The sequence below is a fragment of the Pelmatolapia mariae genome, linkage group LG7 (assembly GCF_036321145.2).
Source record: "Pelmatolapia mariae isolate MD_Pm_ZW linkage group LG7, Pm_UMD_F_2, whole genome shotgun sequence".
NCBI classification, from domain to species: Eukaryota; Metazoa; Chordata; class Actinopteri; order Cichliformes; family Cichlidae; genus Pelmatolapia; species Pelmatolapia mariae.
In genome coordinates, this window is record NC_086233.1 from 42,856,964 (window position 1) to 42,875,588 (window position 18,625).

General features: G+C 41.4%; 1 protein-coding gene across 1 annotated transcript; it reads left to right on the forward strand.

Moving 5' to 3' along the window:
• The first annotated feature begins 104 nt into the window (after positions 1–104).
• Positions 105–18,256, forward strand: hsd17b12a (hydroxysteroid (17-beta) dehydrogenase 12a). Its single transcript, XM_063479178.1, has 11 exons — positions 105–418; positions 9,499–9,545; positions 10,727–10,802; positions 12,546–12,653; positions 13,527–13,591; positions 13,776–13,820; positions 14,280–14,314; positions 15,161–15,242; positions 15,391–15,456; positions 16,189–16,338; positions 16,480–18,256. Exons 1-11 carry the CDS (start codon positions 250–252, stop codon positions 16,618–16,620), a joined length of 984 nt encoding a protein of 327 aa, XP_063335248.1. The 5' UTR covers positions 105–249; the 3' UTR covers positions 16,621–18,256.
• Positions 18,257–18,625: the final 369 nt, after the last annotated feature.

An 18,625-nucleotide genomic window follows, 5' to 3' on the forward strand; every position in this document is an offset into this window, starting at 1 on the left:
CGATCGGTCGACGGGCACCTATTGCAGCCAGTGAGGAACGGGGAAGGGCGGTGCAGAGTAGGAGGTGGGCGGTGCACTTTAAATCAGGCTAGACAAGTGTTGGGGGAGTGTGTGTGATGCTACAACCTCCTTATAAAGGGACTCTCTCACGTTGTGGCTTGGAAATTAGAGCACATTGCCTAAAATTGAGGTCTCCACATACACACTCACACACACGCAGAGTCACCGAGAGCCGCTGCCGTGAACTGGATGAACGTTGAGGAAATGATCAGCTGGGCCGAAACGCCTCTCTTCTGGGTCGGTGCATTCACTGTGGCCTCCCTGACGCTGTGGTTGCTCTACAGGCTGCTCACAGGCTTTAGGATCTGGGTTTTGGGAAATGGACAGCTGCTGTCTCCGAAGCTAGGCAAATGGGCAGGTGAGTAGGGTCACATCAATTTCCACGCCACCTACAGCACATTCACGGTCAAGAAGAGGGCAGCTCAGAAGTAGGCAGGTGGACTCGGCTCGAGCACCAGAATGAGGTTATTGAGCGCAAACTTGACTTTGGCACACAAAAATCTGCGTTCTGCGTTTTTTCTTTTTTTTTGTGGATTCATTCAAGGGGAAGTTGGTGTTGCGTAACAGGCGCAGGTAAGCAGCTGATTGACTGAGAAGATAATGGTCCTTATTACCTCCAGTTGTTTTCATTTCTTCTCACGTCAAACACAGCACACAGTCTCCTGCCAGGGGCTCCAGTCAGCGTTTTCAAAGCACATTTGGAACGGTGCGGGGATGCCCCACATTGGTGAGCCAGGAGCCAAATTGCGCAGGCTATGCGCACTTTTCACAGAGCTGTTTTATGTGGGTGAGCTCTTAGCCGGAGCACCACTGAACCACATTAACCCATCCGCATGATGTAGGACAAACCCATATGCTTAATTAAAACGTGACCTACATCTAGATCATCTTGCATGTCATTTTCAGTGGTTTACCCGTAATTCTTGAAACGTGCCTGACAAATGTGTTCCCCTTCCACAGCATATTTATAGTGGCGGCATTTTTGTATTTCTCTTGTCGCCGGTTTCTCACTAATCAGGTCTTCTTGTCCTGTCCTTCGGTTTGCCTTGCAAATCTTTCTCATAAGATTAATGTCTCATTATTGGATTTGACTGTATAATTTACACTAAAAAAACGTTTTTGTCAAAACGGAAGTGACTTCGTAGCCGTACCTAAGTGCGTTATGGTTTGATAGAGACTCGTCTCATAGGAATCGCCCTGCCATGGCTTGACCCACTTCTCTAGTCCCTGTTTGGAGAAGACTGCTGCGTCTGGAGCGTCTTGCTGCGCAGTTTGGCAGGCGCTCTCTTTCGCGTCGGGATAGGTCGATATTCTACCCCCTTCCTCTCCAAAAGCCAGGCGGATAATATAAATGCTTGTTGTTTTCCGTTTTCTTTCAGTCACACAGATGTTTATCTGCTCATTGTGGCGCACTTCTTGACGAAACCGTCAGTTTTGTAAAATGTATGTTTAATTGATGCCCTGTGCGCCATAAGAGGGGCTGAAATGTATGACGCAAAGGTAGGGCGGTAGGATGCCTTTAGGAATGACTAACGCAAGTTTTTTTTTTAAGTGATTCTGAAGGAATATGCGGAGGAATGTCGGTGCACACCGATGAGTCATGCGCTTGTTCATCGCTTCGTCATCCTTTGGCCATATAGGAATGCCACCTTCACTTCATCCCACCCACCCACAGTATGTTTTCAAGTGCAGCACTTAACGTTGCATTTATCTTTTTCCTGCATTTTTATTTACCTCGAATGTTTCATTATACAGTTTTATTCTAGCACAGCCCATTTTGTGTGCGTTTCAAATAAATGTGATCTTCGTTATTTGTAAAGCTCCTGAGTTAAGAGCGTAAAGGATGCTCTAAACTAGAAGATTAAATGGATCTCTTTTTTTTTTTTCTGGAAAGGATTCTTATGAAACTTTTCCACTCCGTCACATTTGTTCTTCTCTTACGCTTTACGTAAGATGTGAACATGCCACTCCCTGAAACCAATTGGTGCCACCAGTCTGACAAGTCTGGCGTACGTTTCCAATCACAACGGTCGGAGATGGCAGGACGAAAACAGGTGTGCGCGTTAGGAGAGGTGGGGGCATGTGTGATCGGGATGAGGCGTGCGCCTCTGCCGGTTACACCAGATGTGCAGGTTTGGCCAGTTTAGGCAGTGGTCTGATTTCTTTAACGCATGCATGATACATCGTTTTACTACCGGTCCCCACCTTTCAGAGATCCTTGTTGCAACAAGTCATCCTTCTTCCAGCTATTCCATAGTGTGGAAAATCCCTATTTATTTATTTATTTATTTATACTCTTTGCAGTTGGGCATCATGAATTTAATCTGAAGTGCTGTTCACTTTTAGTTTCCTACAAGAACAATATGTCCTCTGAATTCTTTTTTCATTTTAGAGAATTTAGAGTTTCTATTTACTAATGACAGTGAATATCCCCTGTGTCATATACAGTTTGTCTAAGAACACATTTGAAACCAGTGAACTGAACTCTTTGATCAGAAATGCAATTTAAACGCATAGTTTCTTAAATGTATGTGAAGTTGTATTTGGTGGTGGGGTTCATTGTACTTTATTTCAGATACATATGTCTAGAACGGGCTTGCTTTCTAGAAAAATCTCAGAGGAGGCGACTGGTATTTCCTGCTGAAACGAGTTTCAACGTTTGAAAGTAGTTTAGGTGACACCACCCGCTTCTGTAAGGTTTTGTTTCCTCGTAATCACTGTACACGCTGTCTGTTGGCTAAAGCTCTGCAGCTCTCATATGCAGAGCAGAGCAGGGATTTCTCAGGAGTTCCTCTGCCAGTGGTCTTCCCCTTAGTGGATGGGACTCCTAGTGGCTGAACAGCAGCGCTGCAGTATGAGTCAAGGCGGCTTCCCCCAGCCTCTCTATTGCACTGTTTTCACATACTCACCCTCCCCATCCCCTGCCAGTCTGAACCATCTCTACAGCTTAGTTCTGTTAAAGATATTCAGCAAATGAATGGCAGCTCTCTAAAAGACATTTTAAATTTACATTTAATTGCCCTTTTTATTTATTTTTATTTAGCAGTTTTTGAAGATTATTTGTGGATTTATGGGGGGGGGGGCAGCATATTGCATAAATCTGCCTTTCAGGCATTTGATAACATTTTAAAGGATTTAATATTTGGTGGTATAATGTTATCAAATTGTTGAGCATTTAGCATTGCTTTCAGTTCCAGTAGGGAAGCTTCTCAGTCTAACATGCAGCAGTCCTCAGTTTTCTGGTTTTTCTGCTCTGTGCTCCCTCCTCCAGTCTTAGCCCCCAGCATCCTGTATTATGTAAGGGAGCCGGTGTCTGTCCTGTTGCATGTGTGTAGATACAGGGAAATAAACTGAACCAAAGACACCCCCACCCCTTTTTTTTTTTTTTTTTTTTTTTTTTTTTTTTTAAAAAAAGCAAAGGTGGGAGGCATAGTGATGTTACATGTGCCCTGGAATCCACCCCCAGCCCTGTTCCCCCAATTCCCTTGACAGCAGAGTTTAATGAGGAAAACGGTCCCATTATATAAGAAGGATGCAGCCATTCATCAGCTCAGCACATGAGTGACAAAGGCTTGGGTCAGCACTTATGCAAGAATTTTTTTATGGGAGAGTAATCTTCAGTGTATTTTTTGTGAATAGACATGAGGCTTCATTCATGTTAAGAAAAATCCACATGTGTGAATGAAATCTAGCTTTGTGTGTGTGCGTTTGAACTGAGGCAGGGTCTCCACTTTATCCTTGTGAATGTGCCTTCCCTTACTGCTTTGTGTGAGTGTGGGCGGAGAGAAGGAGAACACTGCTGTTCATGTGATGAACACGCTCTGTGACACGTGCCTTAGCCAGGGATGTTGGGCTTAAAAAAAGGGGGGGGGGGGCAGAGAAAAATCCTCTGCATCTTCCTCATCTCAAGCCCCTCTCAACCCCACACTCCACCCCCACCTCACTTCATTTCACCCAGCTCCCCATACAGCAAGTGGGTCTGTTTATAGCTACAGTATATTCCTTCATATTCCTCTGAGTATGTTGGCTTCAGTTTTATTTTTGTTTCACAATTCTGCATCACTTGAAAATTCATGTATTGGGGTTTCAGTAACTGAGGCTCATAGAAGAGCAGTTAAACATGTGATCCTTTCTTTGTATATTATCTGTGTTTTGGATGCATTTGCGACTAAATTCTGACCGTGGTATTCTTGCAAGATTGTTTTACGTCTGTAGAACTTAGACAACTTTACTACAAATTTGTCTGTTGCTCCACTAAACATTTCCGCTTTCAAACTGCCACTTAAAGCCCTTAAGCTTTAAAAAAAAAAAACTAGCAGAAATCCCTCCAAATGCTAAAATATGAATGAATTACATTTATTTGGCTGCAGTGTTTCTAGCTGAAGCTCCAGCACCTTCCAGATTACTGACATTTTAAGACATGGACACGTAACCAAGACGTAGAGGTTGTGAAGTTCAGCAACTGTTACCTACTCAGATATGTTATCTGAACGCACCGTACTGGACCAGCAACATATTTCTTGTTGCTGGTTTTACTGCCTCGTGTCAGGTTACATCAGTAATTTGGTTGCGAGCCAACAGGCCAGCGAGGCAGTTTGTTCAGTTTTGAGTGTCTGTTGAAATGAACTGCTAACGTTTTGGGTGTCATTCTTTCTGGGTTGTATCTATGCACAAGAATGTACTGTATCAAGATGGGTACATCAACTAACTGCCATGGATGTAATTCACTTTAGTTATGTACAGCATGCTATTTCATTGTCCTTGTGCCAATGGACTAATGCCATTAAACACATGCTTTAGGCTTTGTCTGAAAGGTGAAAAAAATCTCCTTACTGCTCATTCCATTCTTGCCTTAGCAGCACGTGGTCAAAGAGCAAAGTTTTTCCTGCTCAGAAATCACCTAGTCTCAAACCAAGTACTTGTGTGAAAAGAAATATATTTTTAAACAAGGCATGTGACTGAAGGTGGGAGAGGGGGACAGGACTATTTTTTGCTCTGTACCCAAATATAGATGCTGCTTCTATCTTTGGCAGCTCTGAAGTACACATTCTCTTCTCTCTGTCTCACACCCACCCTCCCCTCATCTCTTCTCCCTGATCAAGCTTATTTTATATAAACCATGTGACTTGCCTCCCCTGCTATTTAAAGCTGTGTGGGTGGGGGGGATGGAGAATAGGGGGGGTATTTTGGTTAAGGGATGTAGACTTTGGAGGAAGGGGCGGGTTTGTCTTTGGCTCTTCTGCTGCATCCCTCCCTCCGTCCCTTTTTTTTTTTTTTTTTTTTTTTTTTTTTTTTTTTTTTGAGACATAGGAGGGGCTGCTCGTTGATAGGCAAGTTTAGGGTGCGACAGATTACATAACAGTACGTAACAGGAGTGGGGCATACAAGGACCGCAGTCTCTCCTCACTGAGAATCTTAATTGGGGGTTTGGTGTTGGTGGCGGGGAGGGTTCTGGGGAGTTTTTGGAATTTAGTTTTGCCCTCCTGTCTGTAAGTTCACTTTTCTGAGATGAAATAAGACTACTACACATGCGGGTAAACACCCCTAAAAACTAGATTGATTATTTTACTCTACTCTCATTGTGCCAGTGAATGATCGGTATATTAATAAAGATTGGATGTTTTGTCTTTGTCCTTTAACAGCTGCTTACCCTCTCATATAACGGCTCATGCAGTGCAGGTTAGTCTAAACCAAAGATCCTTTAAATATCATGAGATGAAGACATTGTGCTCTTTGTCTGCTGCTTACCATATCCTCTTTGTTTTATTTATTTTTCCCTAGCCTGCAGTGCTTTAGTTGGCGTTGGGGCTTCAGTTGGAGAGCTCGGGATGCAGCAGCAGCCTGGCTGTTGTGACAATGGTTGTGGGGGATCTTGTTGGTATTCAGGTGTTGCGGCAGGCAAGCAGGCAGCTCCCAGACAAGGCAGTGCAGGCGCTGCTATTTTTACTCCTCCTGCTGCTTTTTTTAGACCCTCGAAATAGTGAGCAGGCAGTGGCAGGGCTGCTCCACTGCTGAAGAGGGAGGGAGGGAGACAGAAAAGGCTGGGGGATGTCAATACCTCAGGACATGTTGTGCAGCACTAAGCACAGCAGAGCTGCAGTGCAAACGCGCCCCCGTCAGGGCGCCTCAAAGCCTACATGATGGACCAGTTTTCTCTGAGGTGTTGAAATGGGGGTGGGGTGGGGGGAGACACACTGGGGGGGGACTGGGTTCAGAGCTGAATGAGAAGCAGTGGTGCACACACAATGGTGCCAGCGTGTGGCGTCAGTGTTACGGTCAGTCACGTGCTTGCTTGCGTAGATCCTTCCTTGCAAAATTGCATCTGTGTGTCACTTTTGTTCACGTAAGAGCGATTCTTTCCTGCTGGGGGGCCACTGGCACATGGGTGTCTCTGACTGAACTGTGTCTTTCGGACATTGTGTTCTCTGTACATAATTCCATACTTGTAAGTTTCAGGTTATGCAGCTTAGCTCCACTTATGTTGGCTCAAGCACAAAATCTCTTAAAACCAGAAGAACAGTGTCGTCATCCCACTGTACTAGCTTCCCCATTGCTCACACGGGTGAAGACGCACACATACACACATTTGACTGTCACTCAGTCCCTAGGAAATGCTTATTGAGAAAATGGTCCTATTATATAATGGGTGGGAGGAGTATAGTCATTCATAAGTGCAGCACGAGGACTTGGAGAGTGCGGTGAGGGGGCATAAGGCCTGGGGAAAGTGAGTGGGGTGGACTTGGTTGTCTGATGCACTGTGGAAAATCACAATTCACAGTATGGTGACCTTAAAGAGTTCTGAGTATTTTTCTCTTTCATTGTTGACTTTAGTATAAAACAGTTTTGTTTTTTTCTTCTTCTCTTTTTTTCTTACCACTTTCCTGTGCAGCAAACAAAATCACATCACCATTATAAACTTTAGTTTTCCACTCTCTAATTGTCACTCCAGAATCATTGGTCATTAAAGCCGTTTCAGTTTTTGATTGCTGTAACTTGATTTTAAGGTTGTAAATGGCTTGCGATGCCACAGGAGGAAATTCTTTACTGATATTATCTTGGGTAAGGGCAGATAGGCCAAATGGGTTTTAAGGGCAGGAAAAAAAAAAGTTAAACGTTTTTGTATTCTTAAAATGCTTGATATTCATAACCTGAACGTATGTATCTGAGCAATAGATCAGATGAGTAATGTCATGTTGCAAAAGATGATGCATTTGTAAGGCATGTAAATGTATTCTTGCACAGGATCTTCTTTCAGGTTAAAGTTCAAGCAGTGTTGATGCGTACGCATTTCTGCTGCATTTTTGATGCATTCCTGCATACAAGTGTAATCTGCATCTGCAGGTCAGTCATGCAAGCAAATGATATTCGCGTCCCAGCTGCCCATCTGTGGGGTAAATTTTCCCAGTGTACCACCCACATTCCCATGAGATGGGAATGTGGGTGGTACACTGAAACATCATTGTTTGATCTAGTACTTTGGTTTCAGCTGTCATTCTTGGTTTCATGGCTTATCAGTTTGTCGTCTTTTTTTTCCCTTTTTAGTCAGGGCTTTTCCTCAAATGTTGATGCAAGGTGTTTCAGAAAAAGCTTTCTCTCTCCGTTACCTCCAGCAACCTTGTAACTCCAACTGTGCTTATTTCTGTCATCTAAAATGGTTTCACACTCCTCATCTTTGTTTGAGTTCATTATACTTGAACAGTTGAGAGCTAAGATCAAAACTCACATGAAGGTCATCAGGAAAGAGACTGCTGATCCAGTTCTCTCTAAGCACGTCTCTCGGAAGGATGATGTTTTCACTTACTGTTATATTGTGCGTTTATGGCTTTATTTAAAAGAATAAGGCCTGTAGCTCATAGGAAATAAACCCCATGTGTTTCAGAATGTGCCACGAAAGATATTTTTATAGACATTTTTACCTTGCAGTGGCTGTCTTGCTGCCTTTTTAAGCTACCACCTGCATCTGCATCAAGAGCCTGATTTGGTACATCCCATGCCCATTGAAGCTTTTCTGCCAGGGAGCATTTCATTCGTAACATAGGGGGGACGTTTAAAAATAACCAGGGATCCTGCTCTCTTTTTCACTTCCGACTTTGTGCTACTCTCTCTCACTCCTTTCACTCCCCTTTATCCCCTCCACCCCCCTCCCCTTCCCCATCTCCCTCTCCTCCACCACAATCCCTATTCCGTGTCTTTCTCTTTCACTCAGTCGCTCTCTTGCTTCGCTCCTGTTCTATTTTTAGCCACCCCTAGGATCCCGCCTCTCCCTCCCCACCACTGCCACTCTCCCTACCCCACTTCCCCCTCCTCTTTCTCCTGCTCCATGTTCGTCATCGCTCCCTCCTCTCTGCATCCCCTCTCTCATCTTGTCTCTTTTTCCAGCTCTCCAGTTCTTTGCCAGAGAATGTCCTCTGCCTCCATTAATCTTTCATCACGCCTTGCTATTATATTAATGATTCACAACTATGTGCTTGTATATTTGTAAGGACCCCTCACACCCTCACAGCCCATTTTCTTTTTTCTTTTTTTTTTTTTCCTTCTCTCCATTCCTTCTCCCCACCATCCTCTATCAGTCAAGCAGAGGCTGAGGGTGATGGGCAGTGAAGGTTTAAAAATAACTGTTTGCTTGGCAAGGTGAGGAAAACTCACTCTGAACATCAGCCTCTATCTCTGCATTGTGGTCTCCTTGTGTTTTTGGCATTTCTTCATTAATAGTTTTTTTTTTTTTTTTTTTTTTTTTTTTTGGTCTTGTGTTTTTTTTTGTTTTTGTGTGTGTATGTATGTATATGTATATGTATGTATGTGTGTGTGTATATATATATATATATATATATATATATATATATATATATATATATATATATATATATATATATATATATATATATATATATATATATATATATATATATATATATATATATATATATATATATATATTATTTTTTTTTTTTTTTTTGTTGTTGTTGTTGTTGATCCTGTCTGCTGTTGCCAAACCATTTTAATTTTTGCTGCTTTCGCCTCCAATTTGCAACTCTTAATTTGAAAATCAGTGAGCATTTAAGTCAAAATGGACTTGACTTATGGGAAAAGCTGTCGTCATAGAACTTAAAGCGAGGCCTCCCTAAACGGCAGGTGAATAGTATTGTAGGGCGTGTCTGCCACATAGATCAGACTTATGTACATGTCGTTCAGAGATTGACATGCAGAGATGACGTCCGATAAGATGGTGACAGACTGACTCCATTTTGCAGTCACCTGCTGCTTCTGATGATGTAATGTGGCTCATTCCATTTAGTTTACCTAGATTGGGAAACTAGTTATTCCAGTCCTGAAGTCTTCCTCATTATTTGAATACAATTCGACTTGACCCTGGCCTTGCTCTGTGTCACTGTCTCAAGAGAATCTGTACTGACTCCTGGCTTTTCTGTTTCTCTACAGTTGTGACAGGAGCCACAGATGGAATCGGGAAATCCTATGCGGAGGAGGTGAGGCTCCCGAACCCTTATTTATTTCATTTCTTTCACTGAAAATCTATGACTCATGCACATGTATATACACATACACCATGTACACTCATAGGGGAGAGCTCTTAGAGGCCTATCAACATGTAAAAGTCCTCTCTCTCTCTCTCACACACACACACACCTACCTCTTATTGGTGCTTGTACAAGGTAACAGCCACACGTTGGGCTACCCTGCCACGTGTCTTCGCACATAACAGAGTGGGAGATCCGGCTGTATCATGGTCATGTAGAGCCTTTGACTCATACTGTTAGGGCTACAGTGTGTCTTGTTGTTTGTCATGCAGTGATGGGCAGCATTTTGTTCCTTAAATGTTTAGGTATATTGGTAATTGTGCACAAGCACTTGATAGAAATGCTACTTTATTTGTGTATCGGTTCAAAATAATGAGATGCACACCGGATTCATTCCAAGGGCTCGACCTGTCTTATAGAAGCAACAAACAACATAAGTGGTAAGAACAGGACAAAGATCTGTATTGTCACAATCGCTAGTCTAAAGTCTTTTAGTTGGAAGGATTTTCACAACACAGTTGACAGAACAAATGTGTTCATATATGAAAGTTTGAGTCTTTGTACTGGATACTTTTTGCATTTATTTTTGTATGCTGGGTTTCCTTCTTTGAAAAATTATTATATTGTATAACACAAATTTGACTTCTAAGCTTTGTGTGGTACACCAGTTGTAGTCACAGCAGACCAAATTACTGCTGTTTAAAGGCTGTTCCGACCTGATTTGTTATCTGAACTCTTGGAAACTCTGTGGGTTCTTCAGCTGAAAACCTTTTGCTCATGGTTGAAGTTCCAGTTCTGATCACCAGCAACATTCCTCCACCTTAAATTTATTTAAAGCAAGGTTGTGTACTCTGCACATGTTTAAGAAATCAGTGCGCAGTGAAAGTGGTTTTTACAAACAGGATTTCTGGAGAGTGATGTTAAAAAACTGCTGTGGAAGCAATGATGACAGGTTTGAGAAGATGATCTTGAATGGAAGAATATAATAGACTAACAAAATCTGTTGCATTCATCTGCAATGCTACAGAACAAACATTTACAGCTAATGGCTTGTTTCCTACTGTGACATTGTCCTCTGTGTGTTGAAAGTATGGTTGAACTTGTGTCACTAACTGGTTTTTGTGCTCTAGTTGGCTCGTCGAGGATTTGCCATGATGTTGATCAGTCGTTCTCAGGAGAAGCTGGATGATGTGGCCAGGTCAATTGGTAAGTGTGCATAAAAGTATGTGCGTGTGTATTTGTCTCCTCAACCTGTTCAGGGTTGAGAGCACAGCGAGTGGGATGATGAGGATGCGTGTAAGAGCCGACAGTGCCGTGCTGCCTAACGGGTCGTCAGCTACAGGATTTCCTTTCTTCAAATGGTTAGATATTGAAAATGAGGAGTTGGACTTTAGCCAGAAAGTTTACTTATTTTAAAACAAAAAGATCTGAAATGTTTCACTTTGTTGGGGAAGGTACTAGTGTGCATATTCAAAAGAATTTGTTTTACCGACTGTAGCATTGTTGAGAGCAGTTTCACTATTTAGATTTGTTCTCCAAATCCCACTATTTCACGCTTTGTGCACTCTGCTAACTCAAGGTTTACTCTGCTACAACACTGACCAACTTGTAAGCCAACAAAGCAAGGTGTGTTTTATTTCCTTGTGTGGATTAAGGCTGACAGGTCAAATATCTGGCCTGATTGAGGAAACTCTCAAACGTATTGCTGTTGCAATATGTTTCACACAGATGAGGTTTCCCCACATTTGAGTCCATGATGAATGGTAAATGAGTGTCCGTATGATTTTGGGTGTGGGTGGATAAAAACTTTTGTCCTCTCCTATTTTGGCCAGTTGCCAGATCTAAACAGAGACCCCCACCCCCTTTGCTGTTTAATGGTGTCCTCTCTGCAACTCTCTCTTTCCATGTCTCTGACGTCTCCCACAGCGCAATTTCCCCTGTCGTGCTTCAAGTCCACAGAGGGGGCTGATGGGTAGTCACGAGCAGGGTGCAGCGTGCCAAACTCTGGCACTCCTCCCTCACGATTAATCTGACAAAAATGTCCCTCCTTAACATGTAACCAAGACAACCCACCCTGTCCCACCTATCGTCATGGGTTTTTTTTTTTCTTCTTCTTCTTCCTCTCCTCACTGCAGTCATTTCATTTGACTCTCGATGGCACTCATCAACCACGTCAAATTACTTATCCTGTTCAGCAATCAGTGATTTAATATTTGTGCTTCATCACCACGTCACCAGCTGCGTTTAGCAATCTCACTGACAGTAGCTATGATGGCTAATGATAATCTGAAGTCGATAAACATTTTTCAGAGAGGCCCTCTTCCTTTTTTATTTTTTTTTTTTTTTTATTTTTTTTTTTCCTTCCCCCTGTAAATCTCGTCTCAAGTCTGACTGAACACACACTGACACACTACTGGTTTTGGCCAAGGCACATCAGAGGAATTTTCCTCTTGTAACTCCCTTGGCCGCCTATCAGCTAAACGAGTCTTTGGACAAAATTCTAATTGCAGCAGGCACGTCAAACATGACGAAGGAATGGAGGGGAGTGTGCATGAGGGAGGGGGAGACCAGCAGGCTGGTTTGTTGGTGCACAGTGCCCTCTGCAGTTGATCTGTCACAGAGTGGTTCATGCTGCTATCTACGTTCATTTGAAGGTTTTGAGACACAGGGCTGCACTGTTGTTGAGCCGTGTAATGAGCTTTTAAACAAAGTCCTGGCTCATTTGTGAGACATGATATGAATATTTGACGTGAAGGCATCACCCACTAGCATGAATGCTTTTAAACAAAACCTAAGTCATGCATTCTCCTTGCCTTTTTTAAAACTTGTTGACACACAATTTGTTCAATACAACTTGGATTTTTTTTATTTTTTGGGTTCTGGGGGGTTATGCTTCCATTCCTAAATATCACTAACTATGAATAACTGAAACTTGTCTCTGCTTCACAGAGGAGCAGTTTAAAGTGGAGACCAGGACTATTGCTGTTGACTTTGGCAAGACTGACATCTACCCGAAGATTGAGGAAGGTCTGGCTGGTCTGGAGATTGGAGTTCTTGGTAACGGCTGATTGCAGCTTTTCTTCTTCTTTACCTTTTGATGAGGACTGCATTAAGAGGCTTCCTTGATCTTCAGTTTACCGTAGACAACTTTACACAGATTCTCTTTAGATGTCAACAAAAAATGGACACTCCCTTATCATATGCATTCAGCCATCATAAATTGCTTCCTTAGCATGTGGGTGCGATGTTTATCAAGCTGTGCTTATTATAGAACTTGAACTTGACATTGAAGATTTTGGTGAAGGCAGATTCTTTGGTTCATACTTAAGTTCTGCATGTGCGAATAAAATAAAAATGAAGTTAGTCTGAACTCGATTCTTCTGAACAGCAGATTTAGGCACTTTACATTTTTAGTTTAACATTAAGGGCAAAGCTGGCGACTTGTACTTGCTTTTCAGTCATGTTTAAGGGTGTTGGGTCCTCTTCAGCATAGTTTCATAATAATGTAGTCAAGGATTCGTTTCATATATTCCACCTTTCTTTTATGTTTGTCCTGAGATTAATCTTCATATGTGTTTCGCAAAACAGAAGTGTTTTTAAACTGACATCTCTAGGCATGTTACATATTTACAGATGCACTCTTGGTTCAGCTGTTGCTTGTGTTTTTTATTGCTTAGGCTCCAGAATTCACACTGTGATTTTCAGCTTTACATTAAAGGAACCCTTTTGTTCTTTTTATGATACCAGTTGTGCTCTACTGGTTACAAGGTGTGGCTGTGTCTACTGTGGAGTTGAATGCCCGTTTCTACCTTTTTTGCTTTTGCTGCCACCTAGTGGTGAATAATTGAGACGGTTCCAGTTCTCCAGCTATATGTAATTGAATTAAAATAGCAGAATAATTGATGATTGCTCCCCTTTTGTCATTAACAGTTAACAATGTTGGTGTGTCTTACCCCTACCCGGAGTACTACCTCCACATTCCTGATCTGGAAAATGTGAGTAATCTTTACTTGAAGATGGGAACTTTCAGTTATGGCATGTTTTCTGTGATTGCAGGTGTAAAGTCCTAAAATTTTTAGTCTTTCTTGCTCCTTTAAGACATACTAAGTATTTGTTTCTAAGAGCAGACAATCATAAACACAAATGGTGCTGTCTTTTTTTATTTATTTATTTTTTTAGTTCATCACAAATATGATCAACGTCAACATGACCTCAGTATGCCAGGTAAGTGTGTTTCTGTCTGGAAAAATTTTCCGAATGGATTAAGCCCAGTGATTGCGAACTACATACACTTATGCATGTACTTGGTGTTTTGGGGTTTGTTTGTTTGTTTGTTTTGGTTTGGATTAGGTTTTTTTTTTTTTTTTTTTTTTTTTTTTTTTTTTTATGGCTCAGGTTTTACTTCCCCCTGTTTCCATTGTTCTCTTCATTTTCATTTTCCTCTTCTGCTGTTCCTACCATGGTACCTGCAGTGTCTCAGTTGTTCCCAAAGCAACGGTGAACTACACCAACGCTGTCTGTGCTCACCACCCACGCATCTCTCTCTCTATTTCTCTCTCCCTACTTTTAGTATTTCTTTTTAAATAAAACTCTATCCTCTGTTTTGCCCCCCCCCCCCCCCCCCCCCCTTTCTAAGTTGTCATTGTCTTTGATTTTTCACTGAACTTGTGTTATTATTTTTAGATGACCCGTCTTGTGCTACCAAGAATGTGTGAGAGGTGAGTTATATGCTGGGGCTTCCATGTTTTGCGACATTACTGCAGTCAAAATATTCCTGTAGTAAATGATGGATGGTGGCACCAAGCTACTCAGGGAATCTTTATATTTAACAACACCCCTCCACCCTTTTCTTTAAGAACAGTATTTAGGAGATGACTGCAACAAAAGGTGGCTTTTTTTTTCTTTTCTATTTTTTTTGGGAAGTGGGACAAGAAATCTTCACCTAGCATTTTCCATGACTGCATCTCTTTCCCTCTCCTCCTTTGTTCGCAATGCTGACAGGCTTTCAATTCACACAAAGTGCTCTTCCCGCCCGATTGGCTGCTGTGTTCCCATGTGATTCCTGCCAGCCAATGGTAGTGCAGGCACATTTGGTGCCGTGTGAGGCTGGAGCGTCTCCACTACATCACTGCAGCAACGGGCTGCCATGGCAACGCACACAGCCACTACCACACTGTTTTAGTGTGTGTGTGCAGTATCACTTTGTAATTGTCGGTGCAATAAGCATGCATAGACACAGGGCTTCCACGGGTAAAAATCTTATTCTGTGGATTTGATGGTTAAAAATAAGGTCTTAAAGTGTAGCCACTGATCTGTGATCGATGTTTCAGGAAAGCTTTGTACTGCAGGATTGTCATGATACTGAAATTCCAGGTTTGACTTAGGTTTTGTTTGTTTGTTTTGATGTGGCAAATATGCAAGTAAAAATTAACCCTGTAATGTGTAATTTTAAGTGATGATTGTTCCTGGAACTTGATGATCTCTCTGTGCTGTAGCCCAAAAAGAGCCATCTTCATTTCACATACAAAATAAGTTCAACATCTACCTTCCTGTGTTTTCCCCAGGTCCAAAGGTGTTATCCTAAACATCTCCTCTGCCAGTGGCATGTACCCAGTGCCTCTGCTCACTGTCTACTCTGCAACCAAGGTATGTACAGTGTGTTTGGCACTTCTAAAAAGGCAAGACTTTTTTTTTTTTTTTTCTAGGAAATGAGAAGATGACCACAAAAAAAACATTTTTTTTTTTGTATATTTTGGACTGCCTTAGTAACTTTGACCATCTTTCATTTGTGCAGGCGTTTGTGGATTTCTTCTCTCGTGGCCTTCAGGAGGAGTACAGACGTCAGGGTATCATCATCCAGGTAAGTAGAGTCTGAGAAACATGACAATCATCGAAGCCTGAATATGAGTCTATGATCTATGAGAGACTAACTAGGAGCTTTCATTATTTGTCAGCGTGTGTGCACATTAACTTTTAAAAATGTTGTACAAAATCATGTAAAGGTCATTAAAAGCTTTTCTAAACTTCACTCTTTTGGACACAAAGTAAAGACTGGAGTGGCTGTTAGACCAAAGTCAGTCAGCCCTATTCTTGAAACAGAATCTTGCAAGTTTTGGAAATCCTAATACACTTAAGTTTTTAATAACAAAGTTAAACTTTTTTTTTTTTCTTCAAACAGTCCTCATTGAAAAATGAATGAAATGAACACACAGAAGTGTTCTGCTTTTAATGAGAAGCTTTTTTTTTTTTTTTTTTTTTAAACCTGATGTTCCACATAAAGCTGGTTTGTTCTGTTTTTAGAACTCTGTAGTCTTCACTCATGTGCCACCTTGTGGTTGGACCAGGTATAGGAGTTTAAGTATAACACAAAGTTCAGGGTCTGCCTTTTGCTTTTTCCTTCCATTCCAAATCATCACTTTACAGCAAAGATTTTGTCTTTTGGGTGAAAGAGCATGTTCCATATTAAATATGGCTTACCTGAAGTTGGTTTAGCTTTCGTGATTTAAACAGTCTGCAGGGAGTGCTTTGCATATTTTCTAAGCTTGTGTTTTTTTGTTTGTTTGCTTGTTTGGGGGTTTTTTTGCTCCTGCAGAGCGTGCTCCCCTTCTTTGTGGCCACTAAAATGACTCGTATCAGGAAACCCACCTTGGACAAGCCCACCCCAGAGCGCTATGTAGCAGCTGAGCTCACCACTGTGGGTCTGCAAAGCCAGACCAATGGCTACTTCCCTCATGCTGTCATGGTAAGAGATGGCAACCTCAACAAAATTAGTAATGTTGATAGATGTGCAAAATGTTGGGGCCCAAATGAATAATTCTTAAAAGCTTGAATGCTGAACACATTTTAAAGTTGCAGTTTAAATTCATTTTAATTGTGAATGCAGGGCTGGGTGACCACCAGGCTGGTTCCAAGCAGCATTGTTATCTTCCTGGGAGCCAGAATGAACCGCCTGCAGCGTACGGGATACCTGCAGAGGAGGAAACTGCGAGAGCAGAAGAACGGACAGAGTTTGAAAACTGAATAGGACGGTGGCTGATGACGCTGCCAGCAGCCACATTGTTGTGACCCACTGCAGCATTTAAGGAAGAGGGGAATGTGTATGATTTATCCGCCAGGGTTGCCTGAGATTTCACCTTTTGTGCCTACAGTAAATTTGCACATCAGGGCACGTGTGGCTTTGACTAAAACTGCAACCTTCTATCCTGATATTTATCTGGGGAGACATGACCAAAGAAGCTTGGAAGTGAAATGATGATAAAATGCTGCTTTTGGAAAAGGACATTGATATTAGTCACTGACACTGATGGTGGAAATGATACAGCCAAAAACAGAGGGATTTGTTAACCCTGCTGTTGTAAGCAGTGGAAAATGGTGGTGGGCATCTTTTTATATACATATATAGGCTACACCAATCAGCCACAACATTAAAACGACTTGCTGAACATTGATTAGGTATATCTTGTGCTGTTAAAACTGCTCCAGACTGTCTGCATGGACATGGGACCACTGAATTGTTTGCAGCAGATTATTTGGTGCTGTGGGTTGAGGACTGGTGCGTCTGTGTCAGTCTTTCTGGCATAAACCATGGATGCTCATTCAGATAAGGATCTGGGGAATTTGAAGGCTGAGTCTACATCCTGGACTCTGCTGTATTCCTTGAACTTTTCCTGAGCAGGTTTATGTATTATGGCAGGACACACAGTCTTGCTTTAGGGGCCTTAGGGGTATGCTCGGTCTGCATAAATGTTTAAAATTTATATTGTGGAAAAATAATAAATTTTATTCTTACTTGGTGGTTTAAATGTTGTGGCTGAACGGTATTTATGATCTATTTATTTTATAGTTGTATGAACACAGAAGCCAAATTTGGACTTAAAAAAACAACAACAAATTTTTAACCTAGTTCTATTTACAAATCACTGAGCTGTTAAATGATGGCAGTGCCTGCTTTCTGTTATGCCAGTTTATTTGCATCACTGAGCTCATCTTATGTTGCCTCCTTTTCTTTTTTCTTTTTTTTCTGATTGAATGTTTAAAATGACACTTTGTGGTGGTTTTTTAATTGCATCAGTGTATTATTTGTTCTAAGCCAAAGCATCTGATGGTTAATTGCCTTTCTTCTGGCATTAATGATGGAAATGGTCTGATTTTGTGAAGGGGTGCTTAATGGTTCCATTTATTAAGAAAGGATGTTAACTGGTGCTAAGTCCAAGGGAACTACTGAATTGTTCTTTTTCTTACTACTCTAATCACAGTTTTTTGTTTTGTGTTTTGTTTTGTTTGTTTTTTGTTTGTTGTCCCCGTGTTTTTTTTTTTTTTTTGTTTGTTTTGTTTTTTTTTGTTTTTATCAGATTATGTTGGATAGATCATTCATTGTGTGGCAAATTTACATCCAGTTAGAGTTGAAATGACAAAGTGGAACATTTTTTTTACATGAAGACTGGTTCACATGACACCAAATGTTGGCTGTGAAAATGGGGGAACTGTTTCTCTTTATTTCCCAAATCAGTCCCCCATATGACCTGAGCTGTACCTCAACTAAGTGGCTTTTCTAGCGCCATTTATTAGAGATCCAAACTGGAATATCTACATCAAAATGCACTGTTTACATTTATCCTGCTGATTGCAACTTGTCTTTTCTACTGTTTGTTAATAAAAGCTTTAGCAGATAGCACAGTGTCTTGCCTGGTGTTTGGTCTTGCAGATTTTTAATGACTTTAAATGCTTGAGAAATCACAATATAAAAGTCTTTATTTCTTGATGTATCAAATTTAATTGCCAGACTTGGGGAAATTCAGTTTAATTATATAGCACCAAATAACAAGTTATTAGCAATTGTTAAATAATATTACAAAGAGAAACCCTACAATCATATTACCAAATATGTGCTCCCTATGAGCAAATTCTTAATGTGATTAGGGGAAAGAATGGACCCTGGAAAAATCATGTGCCAGTAACTTAAGTTCAGGAGCATGAATCTCCTGGAGGCATGCAACGGGAATCCCTGTAAGGAGAATGAAAAGTGGACA